The 27,087-nt window shown below is 44.1% G+C and overlaps 1 protein-coding gene across 1 annotated transcript in view; it reads left to right on the forward strand.

Annotated features, from left to right (window-relative positions):
• The window catches only part of EML6 (EMAP like 6), a 317,613-nt gene that overhangs the window by 276,094 nt on the left and 14,432 nt on the right, over positions 1–27,087 (forward strand). Inside the window, exons 28-32 of the mRNA XM_068564158.1 lie at positions 13,466–13,474; positions 14,325–14,403; positions 17,557–17,686; positions 19,233–19,423; positions 20,270–20,513. Of these exons, the coding sequence (XP_068420259.1) occupies positions 13,466–13,474; positions 14,325–14,403; positions 17,557–17,686; positions 19,233–19,423; positions 20,270–20,513 (653 nt within the window). The remainder of the gene's footprint in view (positions 1–13,465; positions 13,475–14,324; positions 14,404–17,556; positions 17,687–19,232; positions 19,424–20,269; positions 20,514–27,087) is intronic.

Genomic DNA, 27,087 nt, shown 5'->3' on the forward strand with positions numbered 1-27,087 from the left:
TGATACCTCATTGTAGTTTTGATTTGCATTTCTCTAATAATTAGTGATGTTGAGCATCTTTTCATGTGCCTCTTGGCCATCTGTATGTCTTCCTTGGTGAAATGTCTATTTAGGTCTTCCACCCGTTTTTTAACTGGGTTTTTTGTTTTTTGATGTTGAGCTGCATGAGCTGTTTGTGTATTTTGGAGATTAATCCTTTGTCTGTTGTTTCATTTGCAAATATTTTCTCCCATTCTGAGGGTTGTCTTTTCATCTTGTTTATGGTTTCCTTTGCTGTGCAAAAGCTTTTACGTTTCATTAGGTCCCATTTGTTTATTTTTGTTTTTATTTCCGTTACTCTAGGAGGTTCCACAGTATCTTTAAAAATAGTGTTTAAACATCTTTGACCCATCTCCAGAGATTTTTATTTTCACATTAAGACAAAAAAACAGAAGTTAGAAACTTAAAACTATGGAAATGTTTGGTACCAATATGCATTTTCTTGTGTGGATCAAAATACCATGCAACCCCAGTTTTGCCTCCTGTGGTAACTGGGTGATGACCACAGAAATGAATCACAAAAGCATTTTCTTAATTTCTAGATAGGATCTAATAATATCTCCAAATGTGGGATATGGTCTTTTATTAAAATCCAAATATGCGGCTTCCCTGGTGGCACAGTGGTTAGGAATCCACCTGCTAATGCAGGGGACACAGGTTCGAGCCCTGGTCCGGGAAGATCCCACATGCCACGGAGCAACTAAGCCTATGTGCCACAACTACTGAGCCTGTGCTCTAGAGCCTGCGTGTCACAACTACTGAAGCCTGCGTGCCTAGAGCCCGTGCTCCGCAACAAGAGAAGCCATTGCAATGAGAAGCCCGTGCACCGCAATGAAGAGTAGCCCCCACTCACCACAACTAGAGAAAGCCCATGCAGCAACGAAGACCCAACACAGCCAAAAATAAAATAAATAAAAATTAAAAAGTAATTTTAAAAAAACATTAATTAAAAAAAATCCAAATATGCTGACCAGCCATTAGTCTTCCTAGTTGCACCTGGTGGGGCCATGTCCCCACCTCCTCCTCACCTAACTGCTTAGATTAACCATCTGCATGGGGAACAGTAATAATGGAGATTTTTATTTAATTTATTCAGTTGGAACCTGTATTCAGACAAAACTCCAACTTTATGATAAAAGATACAAAATAAATACAAATTAAACTATTTTTATGGAAATTGGCATTAAAGTATTCACTAATTTTTATTTTTCTAAGTGGATGTAATAGTTAGCTGAGGGATTGTTTTCTCAGTGCACCTCAGTCAGCAGTCTGTGTTTTTCCAGGGTCCTTTATTAACAAGTGCTGAGGCTTGCAGCTTCTGGCTATCTGTCCAGGGATGAATAAAAGAATGTGGGACTTAACCCCTTCTATTTCTACACCATCTTTATAACATCGTCTTGCATGTTATATAGCATTTTCCACCTTTTACGAAAAGAATGAGAGGTTCAAACCCTCCACCCCTGTTTTCTCACCTTAGAAGCTGCGTAACTTACAGTCACAAATCACAAATCAAAATACCAAGCTAAAGCATATTTTTTTCTTCCCTCAGAAAGGCTTTGGGCTTCCTGCTAGCCTCTACTGTTTATCTCAGACTGGCAAGGTCATCTCTCCCTTAAAAAAAAAAAAAATCTGAATTAGAAAAGTTAGCTTTTAACACTTAAATTGTATTGTCTTAGCACTGGTTTGATGTAGTTTACTTATAAATTATGGGTAACTCTAGTAATTGTGTGTATGTGTGTATACCACAACTTCTTTGTCCATTTCATTCATTGATGGGCACTTAGGTTGTTTCTATGTCTTGGCTCTTGTAAGTAATGCTACTGTGCATATAGGGGTACAGATATATTTTCGAGTTAGTGTTTTTCATTTCCTTTGGATACAATCCAGAAGTGTAATTGCTGGATCATATGGTAGTTCTATTTTTAATTTTTTGAGGCTCCTCCGTACTTTTTTCCATAGTGGTTGCACCAATTTACATTCCCACCAACAGTGCACAAGGGATCCCTTTTCTTCACATCCATGCCAGCATTTGTTATCTCTTGTCTTTTTGATGATGGCCATTCTAACAGGCATGAAGTGATATCTCATTATGGTTTTAATTTGTATTTCCCTAATGACTAGTGATGTTGAGCATATCTTCATGTACCTGTTGGCCTTTCATGTATTTTCTTTGGAGAAATGTCTATTCAGGTCCTTTGCCCATTTTTTAATGGGGTTATTTGGTTTTTTGTTATTGAGTTGTATGAGTTTTTAAATATATTTTGGATATTAACCCTTTGTCAATATATGGTTTGCAAATATTTTTCCCATTCCATAGATTGTCTCTTCACTTTGTTGATGATTTCCTTTACTGTGCAGAAGCTTTTTAGTTTAGTTTAGTCTTATTTTTTATTTTGTTCCTTGCCCTTTAGGTGTTGTATCCAAAAAATCATTACCAAGACTCATATCAAAGAGCTTTGTTCCTATATTTTCTTCTAAGAGTTTCATGGTTTCAGGTCTTACATTTAAATGTCTTTAATCCATTTGGAGTTAATTTTTGTGAGTGGTGTAAGCTATGGGTCTGGTTTCATTCTTTTACATGTGACTATCCAATTATCCCAGAACCATTTATTGAAGACACTGTCCTTTCTCCATTGAGTATTCTTGGCTCCCTTGTCAAATGTTAGTTTGCTGTATATGCTTGGGTTTATATCTGGTCTCTTGATTCTGTTCCATTGGTCTATTTGTCTGCTTTTATGTTGATACCATACTGTTTTGATGACTATAGCTTTATAGTATAGCTTGAAGTCAGGAAGTGTGATGCCTCCTGCTTTGTTCTTCTTTCTCAGGATTTCTTTGAGTATTCAGGGTCTTTTGTGGTTCTGGATAAATTTTAGGAGTGTTCTACTTCTGTAAAAAATGCCATTGGAATCTTTTTTTTTTAATATAAATTTTTATTTATTTATTTATTTATTTATTGTTGGCTGTGTTGGGGCTTCATTGCTGCGTGCAGGCTTTCTCTAGTTGCAGCGAACGGGCTTCTCTTCGTTGCGGTGCATGGACTTCTCATTGCGGTGGCTTCTCTTGTTGTGGAGCACAGGCTCTAGGCATGCAGGCTTCAGTAGCTGTGGCACATGTGCTCAATAGTTGTGGCTCATGGACTCTAGAGTGCAGGCTCAGTAGTCGTGGCACAGGGGCTTAGTTACTCTGCAGCATGTGGGATCTTCCTAGACCAGGGCTCAAACCCATGTCCCCTGCATTCGCAGGCAGATTCTTAACCAGTGCACCACATGGGAAGTCCCACCATTGGAACCTTGATAGGGATTGCATTTAATCTATAGATGGCTTTTGTAGTATTGACAATTTAACAATACTCTTCTAATGCATGAACATGAGATACCTTTCCATTTATTTGCCTCTTCCTCAATTTCTTTTATCAGTGTCTTGTAGTTTTCAGAGTAGAGATCTTTCACCTCCATAATTAAATTTATTCCTGAGTATTTTGTTTTTGATGCTCTTGTAAATGTGGTTGATCTCTTTATTCCTTTTTCTGAAAGTTTGTTGTTAGTATATGGAAACACTACTGATTTTTCTGTGTTAATTTGTATCATGTAACTTTACTGAAATCATTGATTAGATTTAACAGGTTTATGGTTGTCTTTAGGATTTTCTGTATGTAAAATCATGTCATCTGAATATAGAGACAATTTTATTTCTTCCTTTCCAATTCTGATACTTTTATTTCTTTTTCTTACCTGATTACTCTAGCTAGGACTTCCAGTACTATGTTGAATAGTGTGGCACCCTTGTCTTGTTCCTGATATTAGAGGAAAAGCTTTTAACCTTTCACCATTAAGTATGATATTAGCTATGGGCCTGTCTTATATGGCCTTTATTTTGTTGAGATATGTTCCTTCTATTCCTAATTTGTTAATAGTTTTTATCATGAATGGATGTTGAATTTTGTAAAATGCTTTTTCCACGTCTATTGAGATTATCATATATTTCTTTTCTTTCATTCTGTTAATATGATGTATCACACTGATTGATTTGCATATGTTGAACCATCCTTGCATCCCCAGGATAAATCCCCCTTGATCATGGTGAATGATTCTTTTAATGTGCTGCTGAATTCGGTTTGCTAGTATGTGATTGAGAATTTTTACATCTGTATTCATCAGAGATATTGGCCTATACTTTTCTTTTCTAGTAGTGTTCTTTTCTGTTTTTGGTATCAGGATAATGCTGGTCTCATAAAATGAGTTTGGGAGTGTTCCCTCCTCTTCATTTTTTGGGAAAAGTTTGAGAAGGATTGGTGTTAATTCTTCTTTACATGTTTGGTAGAATTTACCAGCGAAGCCATCTAATTCTGGGCTTTTCTTCAGTGGGATAGTACACATATTTTAAAGTAGAAATCCTCACGTTTAAAATTTTTAATTTGAAATCAGTCTCCATCTTGGCCATTTTTTAAAGTAAAAGTTAGTTAATGACAGTTTTATATCAACTTTATTATTACTACCATTACCTCCCCAACATTTGAAACCTTTCACATCTTTCCATTTCCCTTGTTTTTTTGTTCTCGCATCTCTGACTTTTACAAAAAGAGTTGGCTCAGTGAGAGTCAAAGCAAAATTTAGCTGCCCTTGGATTTTCTCTTACCCCTTAAAACCTTAGTAGATATCCAGTGTTTACCTGGAAAGTGGCTGACTGCATTCTGGCAAGGGCTTCAGGCAATCAGAAGTGGGATTGGTGGACTTCCTTGGTGGTCTGGTGGTTAAGACTCTGAGCTTCCACTGCACGGGTTGTGGTTTGATCCCTAAACCAGGGATCAGGGAAGTTCTGCATGCCATGGGTGGCAGCCAAAAATAAAAATAAAAAAAAAAAACAAGAAGTGGGATGTGGGATTGGTGTCAGAAGTGGGATTAATGCCACTTCTTTTTTAATCCTAGTCCTGTTGGATGGAGGTCTGAGGATTGCCTTAAGAGTTGAACAATCACAGGCCTTTGTTGTTTACCAGATTAGGAGATTCTTCTTAACCCCTCTCCTCAAACTAGGATGTCATCTCTGTGAAAGCAAAACTTCTGATATACTACTTTATCTCCAAATTTGATAACAGTGCCAGCACTCCGTAAATATTTGTTGAATGAATGAATAAACTCCTTAACAACAAGATTTAGGTTGATTTCCAGTTGATTTCCAACTGACACCCATGGATTAGATATCAAAGTCTAAGATCTTGTCAGCATCTTGTCTTTATATTCATAATGCAGTTTGGAAATTTCTGTCTCTAAATAGTGGACACTCCTGGCCCCTTCCAGCTCGCAGGTTAAAGGATTCTGCCTTTAGGCAATTTCAAACAGCAGCCTTAAGTGGAGAGACCCTTACTCCTAAGCTACATCTCTGTGGCATTGAGGGTCATTGTCTCCTTTGGCAGGGAGAATATGACAGTGAGTGTTTAGGAGGGATCTAGGGGATCAGGCAACTTCCCTGCTCAGTCATATATGCTACAAGTTTCCTTTCATGTGGTTGAATGAGCAGTGCCTCCAACAGTTCCCATGGACAGGGACTCATCCCCAGGCACCAGGGGCCCCTTGCAATATTCACCCATTTGGCTGTCAGCATCTCATTATCTTTCAGTAACCCCTACTTGTGGATTTGCAGGCAAATCAGGATCCTGAAGGGTGATCTTTGTCCTCCCCCTCCCTCTAGTGCCTCACTCTGGGGAGTGTGGTTTGAGCACCCCCAGGCATGTATTGAAGGTGGGGGTGGGGGGGTTGTGTCCTGAGTGGAATCCTTCTCCCAATCCTCCATGGTGAGGGGACGGGAAAAGAATGTTTTCCACTCCACAGACTGCCTTCCCCCACAAGGCAACCTCACCCTTCATCCATTTTAACTAGCCAGTATGAGGAAACACTGAGGTGGCAGTGCCAGAACTATTCTTAGCAGGGGATTATAAAGAAGGAATCTGTGAATACTCTTACATTAATCTTTCAGTCCCTCTGGTACATACTTACTCTCAATCTAGGCCATATGTTCCTGAGGAAATCAAGAAGCTTTTACAAACAAAGATTAGAAGCAGATTCTGAGCCTTCTATAAATGGTGGCCCCCTCTTCTCTGAATTGACAGGTCCTAGCACCAAATGACCTCAAAACAGAGTGGTCTAGCACTAGGGTTTTCCAAACTTTTTCTTAAACCATGCTGTGGCTGAATGGGGAAGGCTCTAAAGCTTATCTACTTCTATTATCTCATATCCTTTCCAAATCAATTTGTACAGATTTGTGAACTTAAACAAAAAGAAAATCCTATGAAGAAAACTGTACATCATGTTTAGGGGGATTGGTTTGCTTTAGTTTTATGTTTTTCGTTTCAGCCCCAAATTAATAGCTGCCTTTAATCCTTAGTTCCTTAATATATGGGTCCATGGTATCAAGCTAGTTAAAGTTCCACTGAATTATAAACTTTGTCTATGCGACTCTCAGTTTATCAAGGGTCAGTCCTGTGTCTATCATGGTCACCACCATGTGCCTCACACAGTGCCTTGTACATAGTGAACAAATATTTCTTCAGTGAGTAGATGAATGGACGCATTTACTTAGCCTGCTTCTCTGCATATTTAAGTAAATTAATCTGTCCTCAAAATGGTCCACAAATCTGTTTTTTGTCAGCAAACCACTTTTACCTTCGTTTTGTTAGCACCGATGGGTGGTCTTACTTTTGTGGTGAAAGGTGTGACCCATGTAGAATTGAATGATGCCCCATCTTGCCATGGAACTGCTCTTGGTTAAATGATTTTTTATCTTCATACCCTCCGTCCATTAGGAATTAAATGTTTATTTGGTTTAAATCTATTTCAATAACCCGAGGCAAAAAGAACTGAAAAGTTCTTTTTATAGACAAAGCTTCTTAGTCAGCAGATTTACAATGAAACAAAGAACATGCTCCCAAGTGGCAAAGTGTAAAAATATGGGAAAGGTTTAGATAGAGTTCCCTGAATTGAAACAAACCACCATCTATAGGTAATCCCAGTTTCTCTTTCTACCTTTCGTGCTATGTGTGAGGACAGAAGTCTGCTGAGAGAACCTGCCCCCAATTTTTGAAAAATGCCTTATTTTAATCTGTAAATCCACATTTCAAGTTTGCCTGAGGCTTGATGAGCATGATGAAGCGGGACAATGCTCCCATCCATGGTGACATCAACGAATAAACAGCCCAGCTCTCCTGGCACTTTCCTCAGCTTCCCTGGCCTGACAGAAGCCCTTTGTCATCATTGATCAGTAGATGCTTTGTGAGCTTGTAGTGTAAGAGTTTCTAAGAACTGACAGTCATGCTAGCAGGTGCTGCTGAATTTACCGTACTGAGATCTGTTAAAACCACTCCATCCCACGGTGGAGGGACCGTAAAGAGCCTAAGATTTGGTACAGAGCCCTGCAGCTGCATATATGTTGCATGTGAGCTAAGCTCAAATCTCATTCTGGGAGGGTGATTGCGCATGTGGAGGGCAAACAGGGCAATGCTCTGCTACTCCAGAACATTTCTCTCCAGGCTAAATTATTCTTCTTCACTGAATCCCTTAATTCTGTGAGAGTTCTACACTCAGAGCTGCCCTGAGCAGCTGGAAGGTGGCAAGTTTCTTGTTCTCTAACGAGGTGGAAGGAACTGAAGTTACAATATCTATTAAACCCCGATATGCTGAAATTAATCATTTCAAAGGCCTGTTGTTTGCCATGTAACTCTTCTGAAAGCTGAAGGGTTAGTGATTTTTTAAGGGAATTTAATGCTACCTTCATAAATGATTTTCCCTTTTCACACCGCTTGATTTTCTGTGTTGTTTGAAGCAAAGTAATGACTTCTATGTAACTGATAATTTTAGGAACTTAGCCTGCCATTCATTAGAAAATAATTTGCTCATTTTTTATTACAAAGAATGTTCCAGGGCATAAAAATGCAGAGGTGCTATGAAGTGCTAAAAAATGACTTTTTAACAGATTAACACACCTAGGAAATCATACTCCTACAGTGGAATCAGTTGACTCAAACCCACTCGCACATGGAGCTAAAGAACATATCACAAATGGGTAAGCGCTTTTCTACCAAGAGGGAGTTTCTCTCTCTCTCTCAGAAGACACTGGCAGAGTTGGGTCCTATTATTTTAATCAAGTCTCTGAACATCTCTCAGACCTCCGTTTGGAGGAATGGGTGATACTAGGGTCGTTTACCCTCCTGCTTTTTACCACTGTGTGGTCCTGATGTGATAACTGAGAAGGTATTTGCAGAAGCAGTTGTTAGGGTGCACGATTTGTGCCCCTTGAAACGATGTCACTGGGTGTAAGGTGTGGAGGATCCGGCTTTCTTGCAGGTGTGTGTGACGCATATCGGCATGCTCTCTAACCAGCCCCACCCACTCCTTTGAAGTTCACATCATGCTCTGCCATCTTCTCCCCCTCCCAGTTCCTGTCGTTTATCAACTTCCTGTCTCTGTTTGGCTAGTGGTCAACTGGCCGACCCCAGTCCTGCTGTGCTGTGGCTTACGTCATCACCCGTAGCTCCTCTCTCCATGACTTACCCTTCTCTCCTCTAGATTTCTCGTTCCCAGAACACCTAATCTTCATCCTCATCAAGACAGCCAGTGTCTAGACACCTCCATTTTTTTAATCAGCTCCCTCCTGGCCTCACTTTTTGCCTCCTTAAATGCCACTCTTCCAGTCCTCTCCACTCTCCATTCCTATATTTCTCCTACAACCCCATGCCTCCACTCTTCTGACTAGAAAATCACATTGGTACCGATTACCCTTACCAGAGTCCTTTCTATTCTCCACCCCACAAAAGCTATTCACCTCCTTCCTTCTCCTCCCAGAGGAAGTGAGTCCCTCCTCCTCTTCAAGGCTGGTCCCTCCTTCAAGCTGGTGCTTGGACCCCAGCCTCCCATCCATCTGAGCTCCCTCATCATCTCTCCTCTTTCCTACGTCTCCTCTGCCACTTGCCCAAAACTGGATCCATGTCCTCAGCCAAGAAACACATTCCAGTCTTTCCCATCCCCACCTAACTCTCTTCAGGAGAAAAACAAGACCTTTGGCTGAGCTTTTACACTTATACTCATATTCCCACCCTCACGTTCCCTCCCTTTTCTCCTTCTCACCAAGACCTTACCATGTCTCTCCATCACTCTCCAGCCATTCCATCTGTCATGGTGACTCTCTAATTCCCAAATCCAATCCATTCTCCTCTTTGTCTTGTTTAAAGGACAAACTTGTTTCTTCTAGAGTAGCATTGTTCAGTTGAAATGTAATGCAAGCCATGTATATGATTTTTCTAGTAGCCACATTGCAAAAATTAAAAGAGATGGTGAAACTAATTTTAATAATGTATTTTATTTAACCCAAAATATAAAAATGTCTTTTTGATGTGTAATCGATATAAAAATAATTCATATTTTATATTCTTTTTAAATTATTTTTACTAGGTCTTCGAAACCTGGTGTGTATTTTGCAGTTATAACACATCTTAATGTGGACAAGCCACAGTTCAAGTGCTCAAGAGCCGCATGTGGCCAGTGCTACCATATTGGACAGTGCGGTTTTAGATATTCTTCTGTCACTTACCTTTTGGAAACAATCTCTTCTGGCCCTCCTCCAACCTCTCCAACCATTCCTTCTCAGGGCCCCATCTCTGCTTCCTCTTCCAGCCCCTCACATGCTGTTGGTCCTTAGGATTTCACCTTTGGCCATTCTCTTTTTTCACCTTACACTCTCTCCCTGATTCATATATTCCACCTATTGGCTGATGATTCCCAAAGTCATATGTCTGAGTCCCACCTCTCAGTTTAACCTCCAGCTAGTATAGCCAACCCACAGATGTCCAAAGTTTGACATGCCAAAATGGAACTCATCATCTTCCCTCAAAAATCTTCTCCTGTCTCAGTCAGTGGTGCCACCATCCACCTAGAGGCCCAAGCAGAAAACTGGTGTTCCACTTGAATTGCTCTTCCGCCTTCATCCCCTAGAGCTAATCAATTATAAAGTCTTTGCAGTATACGTCACCAATATTTCCTTAAATATTCACTTGTTTCCTTCTCCACAACCACTGCTTTAGTCCAGATATACATCGTCCCTCTCTTGGATTATTGCACTGGCCTCTTCAGTAGTCTTCACCTTTACTTGTACTTCCTCTACGCCATCCATTATGCCCTCAATTTTTCACCCAAATAATTTGATGTTCACCTAAAATGGCCAAGTCTGGGACTATACCTCCATTTTGTTAAAAAGGGCTATGTTATAGGCTTCAGTCAAGAGCATTTTCAAGATAGAAGGGTTCTCTTAGGGTAGCGCATAGTTCCCCTGCCTGACACCCTTCTTTCAACTCCACTTCTTCACTGAGCAGCTCTACAGATGGTTCTAGAAAACATGGGAATACATTTAACAGAATCCAGTTCCTTTTGTTTTGATAATAGAGAGCTCCCATGGCTTTGGAGACTTTTCCTAAACCTGGACTCTTCCTGGAGCAGTGGTTCTTAATTGATCCCAGTCCCCCTCTCTGTCTGTCTGTCTGTCTCTCCCTCCAGACATCTTTGAAAATATAATTAAAACATGCCTCCTTTCCCCAGCAAAATGTACATGTACAAACACAATTTGGCATGCATGTCAGGGGTTTCACTGAGTCCCTGCAGCCCATCCATGGGGATGATAGATCTTGTTGGAGGACAGTTCTAAAACAGTTCTCACATCACCCGCTGGTTCCCACCTGGAACCAGGATCAAGGATAGCTGGGTTTCCCAAGACATTTTGAAAACTCTTAGAGCATTTTAATAGCACATTTTGGAATCTGAAGAAAGCTACGTTTCCTCCAAGGACACTTTGAACATCGTCTGACTAACTACACTAAAAACAATTCCAAACTTGCATTTCTTGGCGAAATGTAGCTGAGTTCCTCCACACCCGCACCTCTCTTTATAGAAGCTGCTTGGAACGACTTTGTTTCTCACAGGCTTTCTGAGCCTTCCTCCCTAGTTGGCTCTCACGTTGCGCTCGTCTTGGGTCGTGACTGACTTCCTTGACCTCCTCAGTCATTTCAGAAGCTGCCCTAAGAGCCCTGGCATTGAACCCTCTTCTGTGCATCTCAGGTCATCGTATACTCTGCTCCACCCCTTGCTCTGCCAGCCCAGCACCCCAGGGAGGGATGACGGGCGGGGAGGTGAATACCTGGGCGCTGGCCACCCTTGGGGCCCTTTGTGGGCTGAGAGCCTGTGTCAGGGTAACACTCACATGTCTTCAAGTGTATCTAAGCTTTCTCTTCAGCAGCCGAGCTGCTGGGCAGTGGGGTTGCAGCCGGGATTGACCTGTCACGGTCCTTCCATGCCCACAGGGAGCATGGGGCCTGGGGTGGTGACTCCTCTCACGGGAGCAGGGTGGGTCTCCAGCAGCTTGCACCCCCAGCACTGGGGAGGAATAGGGCTGCCTCATGACTTAACACCACGTCACACACTTGAGCTCCCAGGCCTCTCCTCCACCCTCTCTTACTCGAATAGCTGAACTCCCGCCCTCTCCAAGCTCAAGCCTGTCCTTTTTCCTATCTCCTGATTATCCAGTTCGCTTGCTCTCTTGCCAGGTTCCCTCCTTAAATTTCTTTCCCAATGGAAACTCTTTCTCCTTTGTTTCCCCAAGTCTCTTCAGAGCCCCACTTGCCCCCCTGAGGCCCCTTCGTGTCTCTGCTCCTCCCACCCCTCACCCCACCGCTCGCCTTCCCAGCCCTTAACCTCTCTGCACCTCCCTGCTGATTCCCAGTTGCGCTCACGGCCTTCCTCCCTCTCCCGTCCTGTGTGCCAGCTGGGAACAACCAGCTATAAAGAGTTTATTGGACTGAAAAGTGAGTGAATGTTCTCACACACTCTACTCTTTCCCACCTCAGCAAAGCTTTTCAGAGTCACATTTCCAAAGGAATCTGAATCTGGAAGGATTTAGATCCACTGAAAAATGCTAAACCTCCAGCGTTCGGCTGTGTTTGAAATTGTTGGCAGTCCCTACCACATCTGATGTTATGAACCCTGTTTAGAGATGCCTGGAAAGAAGCCTTTAATGCTTGTATTGTGTTTTAACTTGCTTTCCTTTGGAGGCAGGGAATTGTCAAGTAAGTATGCACAGCAGTCTGCAAAAGCCCAGGTGTTCGATGAGCATCTAGAACTAAGCGTTCATGCAGAATTCACAACCGTGAAGGGTCTATACTTACACTCTGCTGAATTTGCCACAATGCAGGTTTCTGCCTTTTGCCCCCTCATCTTCAGTTTTGAAGCAATACAGCTGTAAACATGCTTGTGAAATAAGAAAGAAACATTCTGAGATTGCTTTACTTTTCAGTTTTTAACTGAAAATCAAGGTGAAAAAAAGCATCGGATTGCCTCTACGTGTATATATATACACAATCTCCTGTATATATAAATACACAGTGGTTGTGCTTGTATGCATACTCTGTATACACTGTATAATATGTGACATATTATACAACCTGTGTATGCCCTGAAAACGAGCCCTGCGTGTAATCTCAAATTCTGCCTTATGAACCGTGCTCTAGTCCCAGTGTCCCCTTGCTCCCATCTCGGACCTTGGCTTGCTTTTGTCATACATTCAAACACTCTTAGATGGAAGAAGAAACCCACGGATTTCATTTAGAAGTTCCACTAAAACAGAAGAAAGAGCAGATGTCCCGGGAAGCGATAATTAATGCGAAGGCAGTCTAATTGTGAAAACTGGCCTGCCCCCGGCCTCCCGCTTTTGCTCAATTTGGCGGCGATGATGTCAGCCGGGGGTGTCGTTTTGCAGAGATGCACTCTCTCCCCATTCTTCGGTGGTGATTATGATGCCATTTGGTCCAATTATCACTTATGATTGCATAACATGTTTTGACTGAAGAGTTTCTGAGAAAATAAAGCTCCCTTGTTTCACCCCAGCACAAAAACGCAAGCCGTTCCAGCAGGCAAGCTGCCCTCCCAAGAAACACTGCGAATTATTAGGCTAAATTATTAGTTGAACTTGATTCAGAAACAAAGCAGCCATTGTGCCTAACTAACTCCCAGCCACATCCAGGAGGATGTGATTGTTTTTCTGACAACAAGTTTCTCCCCAGCACACTCTAAAATAAGCAGAGGCCCCAGGCGCATTGGCAAAGTCTGTAGAGGGTGCGGAAGCAGTGACAAGGCTTCCTTTTTTCTCCCTATCCTGTAGGCGCTTTAGTGCAGAGTTTGCCCAGAGACGCCAGGGTATGAGCTTTCTGAATTTGTAGAGCGGTGCACTCTTTCATTTCTGCTTTAGTCCTTTGCTGGCATGCTCGGGAAGCATGGTGTGTGCCACACAGGAATGTCTGTTCACTTGGACGATGCTTGTGCATGAGTGAGACGGTTGCTAGTGTGGCTCTGACCTGTACTAAGTCTCTCACTTGGCTTTGTGTGCTGCTTGCAAGGGGATCCAGGTAATCCTTTTACTTTGCATAGCCCGAGAGCCATAGCTAACGGATTTGAACAAGCGGCGGGAGCGGGTGCAGGTCCCTTCTGTCCATCCCTGGGCCCCTAAACTCCGAGAGGTCTGATATGAGGGACGTCCATGTTACCAAAAGATCGCCCTCCTCGTGTACAAGTCCTTGAGGGCTTACCCATTAAAGAAATCTCTTAATTAAAATTGGAGGCCCAGATCTCCAAAACCAAGCAGGGAAAAGTAACCTCGGGCATGGTGGTAGCAGCTGAATGTAGACCATGGCCCTGAGGGACAGGGCATTGGAAGAGTTTCTTCTGTCTTTCATGCCTTTGCTTCCTACATGCCCTTTTGTGTGGCAAGAATGACCTGGGCACTTGGCCTTCAGGGCCCGTTCCCAAGCCTGGCTTGTAAGTCCTACTTCACAACACGCCATGATCTCTGACCACCTAATTCTGAACAGTGTTGGTACATCCCTGTCTGAAGAATGGCCGGTGGGTTCAGGAAGTGTGGCCTCTTCCTTCCCAGACTTAGGCTCCTCTTTAGTTTTAAAACCAGCCCCTCTGGCTCACACATTCTTCCTGGCTCCCAGGAGAAAGGGACTGACCCTGACTGTGATGCCTTACGTGTGGGGAAGCCCAACCCGGTGCCTGTGAATCCAGGACCCAATGTCAGAAACAGCTTTTCCTGGCGGGGGGGTGAGGGGGCAGGACAGATCAAACCCAGGCGTGGGGTCCTCCAAGTGGGGGAGGGGAGAGAGCCTGGCACTGGTCTTAGCTGACCTCGCTGGACAAGCAACCTTGCTGCCTTTTGTTCAACACTGTGCTTCTTTTGGCCACTCTCTGTTCTAGACCACCCGTTAGCAGAGCGGCTCCCCAGCCTGAGAAACTCCAGAAGAACAATATCACCAAAAAAAAGAAACTGGTTGAGGTGAGGAGGTTAAACGATTTTGCTTTTAATCTGATATCGATGTTCTAAGATCTGCCTGGTGGACATCACCATCTGCAAGTCCCACACAGCGGTCCCCAACCTTTTGGGCACCAGGGACTGGTTTCGTGGAAGACAGTTTATCCACGGATTGGGGGGGTGGGGGAGGTGCGGATGGTTTTGGGATGATTCAAGTGCATTACATTTATTGTGCACTTTATTTCTATTATTATTACATTGTAATATTTAATGAAATAATTATACAACTCACCATAATGCAGAATCAGTGGGAGCCCTGAGCTTGTTTTCACTTGCCACTCACTGATAGGGTTTTGATGTGAGTCTGCAAGCAGTTGATTTATTATGGTCTCTGTGCAGTCAGACCTCTCTGCTAATGATAATCTGTATTTGCAGCCACTCCCCAGCGCTAGCATCACCGCCTCAGCTCCACCTCAGATCATCAGGCATTAGATTCTCATAAGGAACGTGCAACCTAGATCCCTCACATGTGCAGTTCACAGTAGGGTTCGTGCTCCTATGAGAATCTAATGCCGCCGCTGATCTGACAGGACGCGGAGCTCAGATGGTAATGCGAGCAATAGGGAGTGGCTGTAAATACAGATGAAGCTTCTGTCGCTCACCCGCTGCTCACCTCCTGCTGTGTGGCCGGGTTCCTAACAGGCAGTGGTCTGTGGCCTGGGGGTTGGGGACCCCTGCCACAGATGCCTTCAAGTGACCCTGACTGGTCCCGATGGCTCTCCCTTATCCTCTCTCCCTTCCACACAGTACTGTGTCCCCCAGCAGTGACCAGAGTCACATCCCCGCATCCCCTGGGTCACGTTCCTTCAGCCCTGCCACCAGATCCTACGGGTACTAACTCAAAAATGTCCCATGTCCTTCAGACCTGGCCCCTTTTCCCTGTACCTAGTACCACTCAGGGATTGGGGTGCGTGAAGAGTGCGAGCTTATTCACTGTCTCTAATGTTGTGTGAGCCCTTGCTGTGTGCCAGTACCTTGCTGTATATATACTTCCCACCAAGTATTTCACACATGCCTTACATCTACAAGGTAGGTACCATTATTGTTCCATTTTACAGATGAGAACACTATAGCTCAGAGAAGTCAAGTGATATGTTAGGCCCCAGCCCAAGATCACCAAGCCAGTAAGTGGAGAGGGCTTTGAACTCAGTTGTTAGGATGGCAGCTCCAGGGGACCTGCTGTTTTCTGAAAGAGGCCTCCTAACTGTTCTTTCTGCCTTCAGACGTTTCCCTTTCCTCTTTGACACATGCCTTGCTGCCCACAGAGTTAGCTCTTGAAAATACAACTCTTCATGCCCCACCCCAGCTTTAAGACCCAGGAGGTTCCCACATTCCTGATGGGATCCAAGCTCATGGTTTCAGAACCTCACCCGGGAGCCCCCTTCCTAGCTCATCACCTGAGATTCTCCACTGCAACTCATGTCTCTAACCCCAAAGCCATGGATGCTCTCTGAAGCTGCCTGGGACTTTCAGGCCCCTGTGATTTCAAGCTCCTTATACTCAGAAGGCTCCTCCTCTTCCCTCCCCACACCCCACCCTTCCAAGCCCTCCTCTGTGCAATCTTCCCTGACGCTCCCCACCCTAAACCTCCTGTACTCCACCCTCCCCACACCCCCTCCTCCACACCCTTGTCAGGGCTCTACTACCATTGTTTCTTACTCATCTCTCTCCTCTGCTGCACTCCGAACTCCTGAGGCAGAAAAATCTATCTGAAACATTTGTATTGGAAAAGGGAAATATATTGCAGGGGGGTTATTATAGAACAGAGCACAGATCAGGAAATACAGCTGAACTTCAGGACAGACAGGGTCCAGGAGGTGAAAAGCTGCCCTAAGCCAAGATGGTGCCTCTTTCTGCCCAGCAGGGCCTTGTGCATGCCTGACGCATTCGTCTCTTTTCCTGCAGACTTCTTGAACTTCTTTAATAGACTGTGGTGCTATCCAGTGTCCAAGTTTTACATCTCCTACCAGTGTCCTCAATTCTGAATTCCTGGGAGAAACTATCTGATTGGCCCAGCTTGAGTCAGTTGTCCACCTAGACCGGGGATCACATATTACACACGCAGTTTCTGGGAAACACATGGGGTGGGGAAGAGACTAGGGGTGGGTAGCTGCTCGCTCAGTTGAAAGGAGGAGAAGGGCTTTCCAGGTGAGAGATAATTAAAAAAAAAAAAAAAAAAGAGTCATAAAAATAGGAAAGCTCCTGATACATGGGCTAAATGCACACGTCAGCTTGACCAAGGGTCACAGGAGATGTGAGAGCAGGGCCTGATTGTGCCAACTTAAGGAGTTTGGACTTTCCCATAGGTAGTGAAAGTCAGTGAATGCTTTTGAGTAAGGAGGTGTTGTGGTATTTTAGAATTAATCTGATGTTTGCAATTCGCAAGCTTTGGAGAGAGAAAAGGCTAGAATCAGGGAACCTAGAGAAAAGGGACCCACATCTTCTTAATCTTGTATCCCTCCACCACCAAGCCCCAACCAGCAAAGTGCCCGGTGCAGAAGAGCTGCCAACAATACAGGTGTGTCAAGTCGAATTAAAGAACAGATCTGATCTGAATTAGTCACTGCTTTTGTCATGGAAGACAAGACAGGAAGAAGAGAAAGACTGTAAACCTAGAACAGTATCTGGTTGTTGGGGAAAAAAGAATGCAAATGGTGTAGAAACTTTGTAGGGCAAGCACCAAGCAACAGAATGAGCATGGCATTTGCCTCAGTGCTGTGCTCTGCCGGTCCCGGCTGCATCTGGGCGAATCAGAGCAGAGCTCTGAGACACCATTCAGCGCACCTTCGAGAGCACCTGCCAAGGCGCAGACGTAAAACTTCTGGGTAACCTTTACCGGATATCACCTTGGTAGGCTTTGCCTCGCCTGAGAAGCAAGGAAGCAAATCTTTTTTATTTCGAAAACTCACTGTAATTCTACATGTTAGCCTGTCCCCCTAGCATGTCAAGGAAGTAAAGAAAGGGCTGCACTGTATCCCCAGCTGGTCAAGGAGTGAGTGGTTGGCTCTCTCACCAGCCTCATGGTTCCCATGACATGCGTGGCTTTCCCGAAGTGCGGGTTTGTTCCTGTGTTGTTACTTCCTCTAAGGACCCTTTCATCCTTGTGTGGGAATGTAGGAGCTGGCTCTCGACCACGTGTTTGGCTACAGAGGGTTTGACTGTCGCAATAACCTGCATTACCTGAATGACGGTGCTGACATCATCTTCCACGCAGCCGCGGCCGGCATCGTTCAGAACCTGTCCACAGGTAAATGGGTTGGGAGAAACCACCATCTGAACACAGGCTTTAATTTTAGCCCTTTTATGCACTTTCCCACTGGTTAGATGCCCCAAAGCTTAAGCTCTCTTTTCCCTTTAGAGCCATTCCACTCCATTCCAGACTGGTGCCATTTAGTCCTGGGAGATGCTCAGGCCCACGTTCACAGAGTCAGACCCTCTTTCTCTTTACCCCTCACCCAGCCACATCTCATCTCAGGCCCTGGAAGGGAGGTGTCCGTGTTTCCATCAGCTCCAGGGAGGCTGAGAAAGGACGGAGGGAAGCCAGAAAGAGGGTGTGGGGAGTAGAGAAACCCTTACAGACAGTAACCAAGAACAAAGCATGGGGGAACTTTTCTCATTGATTTTTAACAGTCACCAAATTTTTTAGCAACTCAGATTTTCAAGTTTTGTTTGTTTTGAATAGTTAACCACATTCACAATGAGAATGAGAATAATAAAACAATATACAAAAATACCTAAAATGTCCCTTAACTATAGAATGACTCTTAAATTAAAAAAAAAAGTTTAAAAAGGAACACCTCAAGCAAAAAGGATCATTCAGAAACTAATTTAATAGACACCCTTATCTTTACCACAAGATTTAAACATGGTAACATGTTGCCTTTATTTGCTTTATATCTTAAAACAAACCTTTTCTTCCCCTCAAATTTTTATGCTCCTTCATAGTTCTCTATAGTTCATGCATAGATTTTTTTAGACAGTAAAATCACTGGGCACATAATGATTTGTTTTTGGGGGGCGAGGAGGGCCTTGGAATTTTCTATACATTTTTCTCAATTTTCTAGCCACATGTTACCAGGTTAGTAGCAATGTGCTGTATTCCATGCCATCACTCACCTCTCAGTTCCTGTGCATTTGGGTGGGTTTACAGTGACCACCTGGGCAGTCAGCAAACTGTTTGCTGCAATAGACAATAAAGCTTTTCCTGTCCTTTCTTCCACTTCCTGTGACACATGTTGACTTAGGGCTTCAGGGGGGTGAAGCCATCACCTGTGCTATCCAGGCACCCAGAAGATTAGCACTTTGATAGATAAAGATGATTAAAAGGGATTTCTTAAGTATTCTCCTGTTTAGTCTTCCCTTTCCAATGAGTACGTGGTGCCATTTTGCTCAGTAAAGCGCTATCTCCGGGTGCCCCCTCCCTGCCCTGCCCAGAGGAAGAGACACTGAGAGGCCGTGGGTCCTGGGCTGCAGGAGGAGGAACCGTTCTGGACTCTGGAAGCCTGTGCACTTGGACTGTGCTGTGGCGCCACCCAGGATGCAGGAGGATTGAAGTGGGACTTGTGTGTTAGATACGGATTAGGTAACAGACACCAGCTCTCCTCCCGATCCTGGGACAGAATGTGTCAATGTGAAAAAGTATCTCCCATCTCCCTAAGGATGATTCCAAAAGTGAGAGTTCGGCACTTTTAAGCTCTCGCTTCTACGAGGCCTTTCCAAAGACTCACACAAAGCTTTGAGGTTGCCCCAAGAGCTCTCTCAGGCCCCTGCTCACCCTGCCCCATCTCTCCTAGGGAGCCAGAGCTTCTACCTGGAGCACACGGATGACATCCTCTGCCTCACGGTGAACCAGCACCCCAAGTACAGAAACGTGGTGGCCACCAGCCAGATAGGTAGGAGGGTCCTGCAGCCGCCGAGGCTCTCCCAGCTGAGCAGAGACGTTGACTTAGCAGCAGTTATTGGGGAGGCAGCGGGCAGGTCATTGGTATCCACCCTTTCTCGATGTCACTCTTGATTATTTGAGCCCTGAATGTATCTATGTCGCCTGAGTTGACACAACCAGTGATTGGTGACCTGAGGGACCATTAAGTCAGACCAGAGCCTCATCATCCAAATAAACGGGTGGCCCCCATCCCTGGAGACTTGTGAGAATAATTTTTCAGAGCCCAGGTGTCAGGTGAAGAGCCCCACATCTGAAGCCTGGAGGTTGCGCTTGGCAAGGGCAGATTCCAATATGTGTGCCTGGCTCTTCTCACCCTAGGAAACTGCCAATGACAAATGTGAACTGATTCACATTCGCGAAGAGTGGTGGTTGTTTTTTTTAACTCTGTCATTTCAAAGGCAATTTTTCCAAACATATCCTCCTGCTTGTTTTCATTGAGCCCATGCCCATTTTAAAATTTAATTTGGAACTTTCTGATGCTGGTGTTAAGTTCTTCACTCTTAGAAACATGACTTATTTTAGCTATTGTTTTCCCTTGACGCTTCCTCATTGCCATTGCTCATCCAATGCAGGTGATATTACGGAGACCCCAGGTAAGGCTGTTCCATCCGTGAGTAGTTTGAATCTGCACAGCAAAACCATGTCGATGTACCTCGTTTGCTGATTGTACCTGGCTGAGTTGCAGATACAAATCATTGACCTCACCAGTTTCCTTTGTGTAAACTCCACCTCGAGTGTGTGTGTTGGACATAAACACCCTTAGGTCTCTGCCTCTGAAAGCACAGCAGATGTTTCCCGTTGTCTCTCACCTCCGGCCAGGCCAGGCCATAGGTCTCTTAGCCCCCGTCACTGTAACGCCCCGAACACCTGTCCTAAAGCGGCTTTTAGGTGAGCGTCAGCGTTGCCTCGGCTCCGCCATTCCCCAGCCTTAGCTCTTCGTCGTACCTCCCACATTCAGGAGCAACACCTTCCATCCACGTGTGGGACGCCATGACCAAACACACCCTCTCCGTGCTGCGGTGCTTCCACTCGAAGGGGGTGAATTACATCAACTTCAGCGCAACCGGGAAGCTGCTGGTGTCGGTGGGCGTGGACCCCGAGCACACCATCACCGTCTGGCGCTGGCAGGAGGGTAAGGGAAGCGGGCTTTCTGTCCCTCTGGGAGGCTTGCTTGTGGCATGGGCTGGGCTCCAACCTAGATCTGCCTCACTCCACGGCCCACCATAGGTGCTGCTGCCGCATCAGCAGAAACCAGGGCTCTTGGGATCCTAGGGAAGCTGCTCATCAGCTGCCACTGCATCCCTGGACCCCATGGCCTCTGGAGTCCTGAGCTGGTCAGTGAAGGGTCTTTGGGCACTTTGGGAAAGTGGCTTAGTGCTGGCTGGCTCCCTCCTCAGACAGAAGGCAGCAGCCTCCACCATTTCTGTCCTAATCACCCACCTACCCAAACTTCCTTGTCCATCTGGTGACCCCTGGATCCTGCTGCAGCTTTGTCACCCTGATTGCCTTCTTACAGGAACTGGGATGGGGTTTTATCACCATAGTCTTAGAAACTCTATTTATTAACATTTTTGAAATGGGGCTTCACCTTATAATTAAGGCTTACATTTAATGTGACAAGATTTCTATCTTGTGTTACCCCAATATGTGCACGCATATAGGCTGCTACTAAATTTACGGTCTTCTTTGAATCAAATATATGCAATCTTCCATGTGTATTCTCAGGATGGCAAAAGCGGATCCAGTTAGTTAAGACATTAATGAGGTCCGTCTCTAGCCGGGCTGCCTGTATCTGGAGCATGCTGAGCCAGGCAGGCACAGGGGAAGCACTTCTCCAATCCAGGGCTTCTCGAGTCCCATGATCTCAGAGGGAGATCTGTGCATGATCTCAGGCACAGTACCTGCCCCAGCGCAGTACCTACCCCAGCACAGTACCTGCCCCAGCACAGTACCTGCCCCAGCACAGTACCTGCCCCTGCCTTGCCTCTTGCTCACCTAGGGCCCCTTCTGACTTCCCAAGAGTGGATTGGTGGAGCCAGGACTTTTAAATAAGCTCCCAGGAAAAACAGAAGTCTTCCCTTTGGTAATTTTCTCCCATTATCTTTGTTGGAACCAGCACTTGTCTGTATGGAACGGTTCTAAGTCAGAGATAATGTCTCATAGCCTGACACCAACCAGCAACTCTTCTGAGCTGATTATGTGTGGTTTTTGCCTTCACTTCAAGTCCTGCTTACAGATAAATAATGTGGTTTTGAGGGAGGTTTATATCCATTCTTTGTTATCATTGGAGAGCGTATTATTCATTTCTCACTTGTCTTTAACAAATTATCTTGTGGAACCCTTGGGGGGGTGTGTGTGTGTGTGTGTGAAACAAAATTAAATGGATTAAAAAAATGAGCTTAATATATAAAATGTATGTTGTCAGGTCCTAGATACTTGTATGAAATTTGTTCTGAGCAACCTGGAAGCCAGGGCAAAGAGGGAGACAGGCATCTTCACAATTAGAAGTGTCCATGAGATTAAAACAAAGCAAAAGCAAGCAGTGGATTAGAAGAAATGTGCATGTTATTTATTTTATATTTTCCCCATGATTGCTGAAATTAATCCTCTTTCCATCTCTTTATTGGCCACATACATTGCTTCTTCTGCAGTTCAGCTGTTCAAATCCTTTTTCTACTGTGGGTGGGAGGGTTGTCTTTTGCTTATGCTTTGTAGCTCTTTACTGATTGTCTTTTAAAGCATTGCATATGTTTTCTCCCAGTCTGTTGTTTGTTTTTTAAATTAGTTTATAGTATCCTTGGGGACCATGGTTTTTAAAAGCTCTGAGCCCTAGGTAGTGAGGAATCTGTACCACTAAGTCAGGCATTCCATCTGCAGGGAGAGAATTACTGCCCCAAGAGGTAACCTGAGGGTCTCCCCAGCCACTCCTGGGAAGGGATTCCAGGAGGGCGTGTCTGAGGGCTGGCTACGGGCCCAGCCATGTTAAGAACCCACCACTACTCTAATAGCCATTTAAAAGTAATTAAATACAAGTGATGAGGAAGAGGGGAAGAAAAAAAATATGTGAATAAATAATATAGGGAGATTGATTAAGAGGAAGTTGGAATTAAGACATTAAGAATAAGAAGAAAATGGAAAGAAAAGAAGTTTAAAATAAACATTAAAAACTCAAGGGAGGACCTTCAAGATGGCAGAAGAGTTAAGACATGGAGATCACCTTCCTCCCCACAAATACATCAGAAATACATCTACATGTGGAACAACCCCTACAGAACACGTACTGAATGCTGGCAGAAGACCTCGGACCTCCCAAAAGGCAAGAAACTCCGCACGTACCTGGGCAGAGCAAAAGGAATAAAGAAAAAACAGAGACAAAAGAATAGGGACAGGACCTGCACCTCCAGGAGGAACCTGTGAAGGAGTAAAAGCTTCCACACACCAGGAAGCCCCTTCACTGGTGGAAATGGGGAGTGGGCAGGGGGGAAGCTTCGGAGCCATGGAGGAGAGCACAGCAACAGGGGTGCAGAGGGCAAAGCGGAGAGATTTCTGCACAGAGGATCGCTGCTGACCAGCACTCACCAGCCCGAGAGGCTTGTCTGCTCACCCACCGGGGCAGGCGGGGGCTGAGAGCTGAGACTCAGGCTTCGGAGGTCAGATCCCAGGGAGAGGACTGGGGTTGACTGCGTGAACACAGCCTGAAGGGGGCTAGTGCGCAACGGCTAGCTGGGAGGGAGTCTGGGAAAAAGTCTGGAACTGCCTAAGAGGCAAGAGACCGTTGTTTCCGGGTGCGTGAGGAGAGGGGATTCAGAGCACCGCCTAAACAAGCTCCAGAGATGGACGTGAGCTGCAGCTATCAGCGCAGACACCAGAGACGGGCATGAAACGCTAAGGATGCTCCTGCAGCCACCAAGAAGCCTGTGTGCAAGCACAGGTCACTATCCACACTTCCACTCCCAGGAGCCTGTGCAGCCCACCACTGCCAGGGTCCTGTGATCCAGGGACAACTTCCCTGGGAGAACACACGGTGCGCCTCAGGCTGTAGCAACGTCACGCTGGCCTCTGCTGCTGCAGGCTAGCACCGCATCCGTACCCCTCCCTCCCCCCTGGCCTGAGTGAGCCAGAGCCCCCTAATCAGCTACTACTTTAACCCCGTCCTGTCTGAGTGATGAACACACGCCCTCAGGTGACCTACACGCAGAGGCGGGGCCAAATCCAAAGCTGAAGCCCAGGAGCTGTGCGAACAAAGAAGAGAAAGGGAAATCTCTCCCAGCAGCCTCAGGAACAGCGGATTAAATCTCCACAGTCAACTTGATGTACCCTGCATCTGTGGAATACCTGAATAGACAATGAATCATCCCAAAACTGAGGTGGTGGACTTTGGGAGCAACAGTAGACTTAAGGTTTGCTTTCTACATATAGTTTGTTTCTGGTTTTATGTTTATCTTAGTTTGGTATTGAGAGCTTACTATCATTGGTAGATTTGTTTATTGGCTTGGTTGCTCTCTTCTTTTTTTTATTACTTTTTTGTTTTAATCATTTTTTTAATTTTAATTTTAATAACGATTTTATTTTCTTTTACTTTTTTTTTTTCTTTCCTTCTTTTTTTCTCCCTTTTCTTCTGAGACGTGTGGCTGACAGGGTCTTGGTGCTCTGGCCGGGTGTCAGGCCCTGAGCCTCAGTGGTGAGAGAGCCGAGTTCAGGACATTGCTCCACCTCCCGGCTCCACATAATATCAATCAGCAAGAGCTCTCCCAGAGCTCTCCATCTCAACACTAAGACCCAGCTCCACTCAACAACCAGCAAGCTCCAGTGATGGACACCCCATGCCAAACAACTAGCAAGACAGGAACACAACCCCACCCATTAGCAGAGAGACTGACTAAAATCATAATAAGTTCACAGACACCCCAAAACACACCACTGGACTCGGTCCTGCCCACCAGAAAGATAAGCTCCAGCCTCATCCACCAGAACACAGGAACCAGTCCCCTCTACCAGGAAGCCTACACAACCCACTGAACCAACCTTACCCACTGGGGGCAGACACCAAAAGCAACGGGAACTAAGAACCTGCAACCTGTGAAAAGGAGACCCCAAACACAGTAAGTTAAGCAAAATGAGAAGACAGAGAAATATGCAGCAGATGAAGGAGCAAGGTAAAAACCCACCAGACCAAACAAATGAAGAGGAAATAGGCAGTCTACCTGAAAAAAGAATTCAGAGTAATGATAGTGAAGATGATCCAAAATCTTGGAAATGGAATGGAGAAAATACAAGAAACGTTTAACAAGGACCTAGAAGAACTAAAGAGCAAACAAACGATGAAAAACACAATAAATGAAATTTAAAATTCTCTAGAAGGAATCAACAGCAGAATAACTGAGGCAGAAGAACGGAAAAGTGATCTGGAAGATAAAATAGTGGAAATAACTACTGCAGAGCAGAATAAAGAACAAAGAATAAAAAGAATTGAGGACAGTCTCAGAGACCTCTGGGACAACATTAAATGCACCACCATTTGAATTATAGGGGTCCCAGAAGAAGAAGAGAAAAAAAAAGGGACTGAGAAAATATTTGAAGAGATTATAGTTGAAAACTTCCCTAATATGGGAAAGGAAATAGTCAATCAAGTCCAGGAAGCACAGAGAGTCCCACACAGGATAAATCCAAGGAGAAACATGCCAAGACACATATTAATCAAACTATCAAAAATTAAATATAAAGAAAAAATATTAAAAGCAGCAAGGGAAAAGCAACAAATAACATACAAAGGAATCCCCATAAGGTTAACAGCTGATCTTTCAGCAGAAACTCTGCAAGCCAGAAGGGAGTGGCAGGACATATTTAAAGTGATGAAAGGGAAAAACCTACAACCAAGATTACTCTACCCAGCAAGGATCTCATTCAGATTTGAAGGAGAAATTAAAACCTTTACAGACAAGCAAAAGCTGAGAGAGTTCAGCACCACCAAACCAGCTTTACAACAAATGCTAAAGGAACTTCTCTAGGCAGGAAACACAAGAGAAAGAAAAGACCTACAATAACAAACCCAAAACAATTAAGAAAATGGTAATAGGAACATACATATTGATAATTACCTTAAATGTAAATGGATTAAATGCTCCAACCAGAAGACATAGACTGGCTGAATGGATACCAAAACAAGACCCGTATGTATGCTGTCTACAAGAGACCCACTTCAGACCTAAGGACACATAGAGACTGAAAGTGAGGGGATGGAAAAAGATATTCCATGCAAATGGAAATCAAAGAAAGCTGGAGTAGCACTACTCTTATCAGACAAAATAGACTTTAAAGACTATTACCAGAGACAGAGAAGGACACTACATAATGATCAAGCGATCAATCTAAGAAGAAGATATAAAATTATAAATATTTATGCACCTGGCGTAGGAGCACCTCAATACATAAGGCAAATGCTAACAGCCATAAAAGGGGAAATTGACAGTAACAATTATAGTAGGGAAATTTAACACCCCACTTTCACCAATGGACAGGTCAACCAAAATGAAAATAAATAAGGAAACACAAGCTTTAAATGACACATTAAACAAGATGGACTTCATTGAAATTTATAGGATGTTCCATCCAAAAACAACAGAAAACACTTTCTTCTCAAGTTCTCATGGAACATTCTCCAGGATAGATCATATCTTGGGTCACAAATGAAGCCTTGGTGAATTTAAGAAAATTGAAATTGTATCAAGTATCTTTTCCGACCATAACACTATGAGACTAGATTATCAATTACAGGATAAAAAATACAAACACATGGAGGCTAAACAATACACTACTAAATAACCAAGAGATCACTGAAGGAATCAAAGAGGAAATCAAAAAATACCTAGAAACAAATGACAATGAAAACACGACGACCCAAAACCTATGGGATGCAGCAAAAGCAGTTCGAAGAGGAAGTTTATAGCAATACAATCCTACCTCAAGAAACAAGAAACATCTCAAATAAACAACCTAACCTTACACCTAAATCAATTAGAGAAGGAAGAACCAAAAAAAACCCTAAAGTTAGCAGAAGGAAAGAAATCATAAAGATCTGATCAGAAATAAGTGAAAAAGAAATGAAGGAAACGATAGCAAAGATAAAAAAAACTAAAAGCTGGTTTTTTGAGAAGATAAACAAAATTGATAAACCATTAGCCAGACTCATCAAGAAAAAAAGGGAGAAGACTCAAATCAACAGAATTAGAAATGAAAAAGGAGAAGTAACAACTGGCACTGCAGAAATACAAAGGATCATGAGAGATTACTACAAACAACTATATGCCAATAAAATGGACAACCTGGAAGAAATGGACAAATTCTTAGAAAAGCACAACCTTCTGAGACTGAACCAGGAAAAAATAGAAAATATAAACAGACCAATCACAAGCACTGAAATTGAGACTGTGATTTAAAATCTTCCAACAAACAAAAGCCCAGGACCAGAGGGCTTCACAGGCGAATTCTATCAAACATTTAGAGAAAAGCTAACACCCATCCTTCTCAAACTCTTCCAAAATATAGTAGAAGGAGGAACACTCCCAAACTCATTCTATGAGGCCATAATCACCATGATACCAAAACCAAAGATGTCACAAAAAAAGAAAACTACAGGGCTTCCCTGGTGGCGCAGTGGTTGAGAATCTGCCTGCCAATGCAGGGGACACGGGTTTGAGCCCTGGTCT

This window comes from Eschrichtius robustus, chromosome 15 (assembly GCF_028021215.1).
Source record: "Eschrichtius robustus isolate mEscRob2 chromosome 15, mEscRob2.pri, whole genome shotgun sequence".
Taxonomy (NCBI): domain Eukaryota; kingdom Metazoa; phylum Chordata; class Mammalia; order Artiodactyla; family Eschrichtiidae; genus Eschrichtius; species Eschrichtius robustus.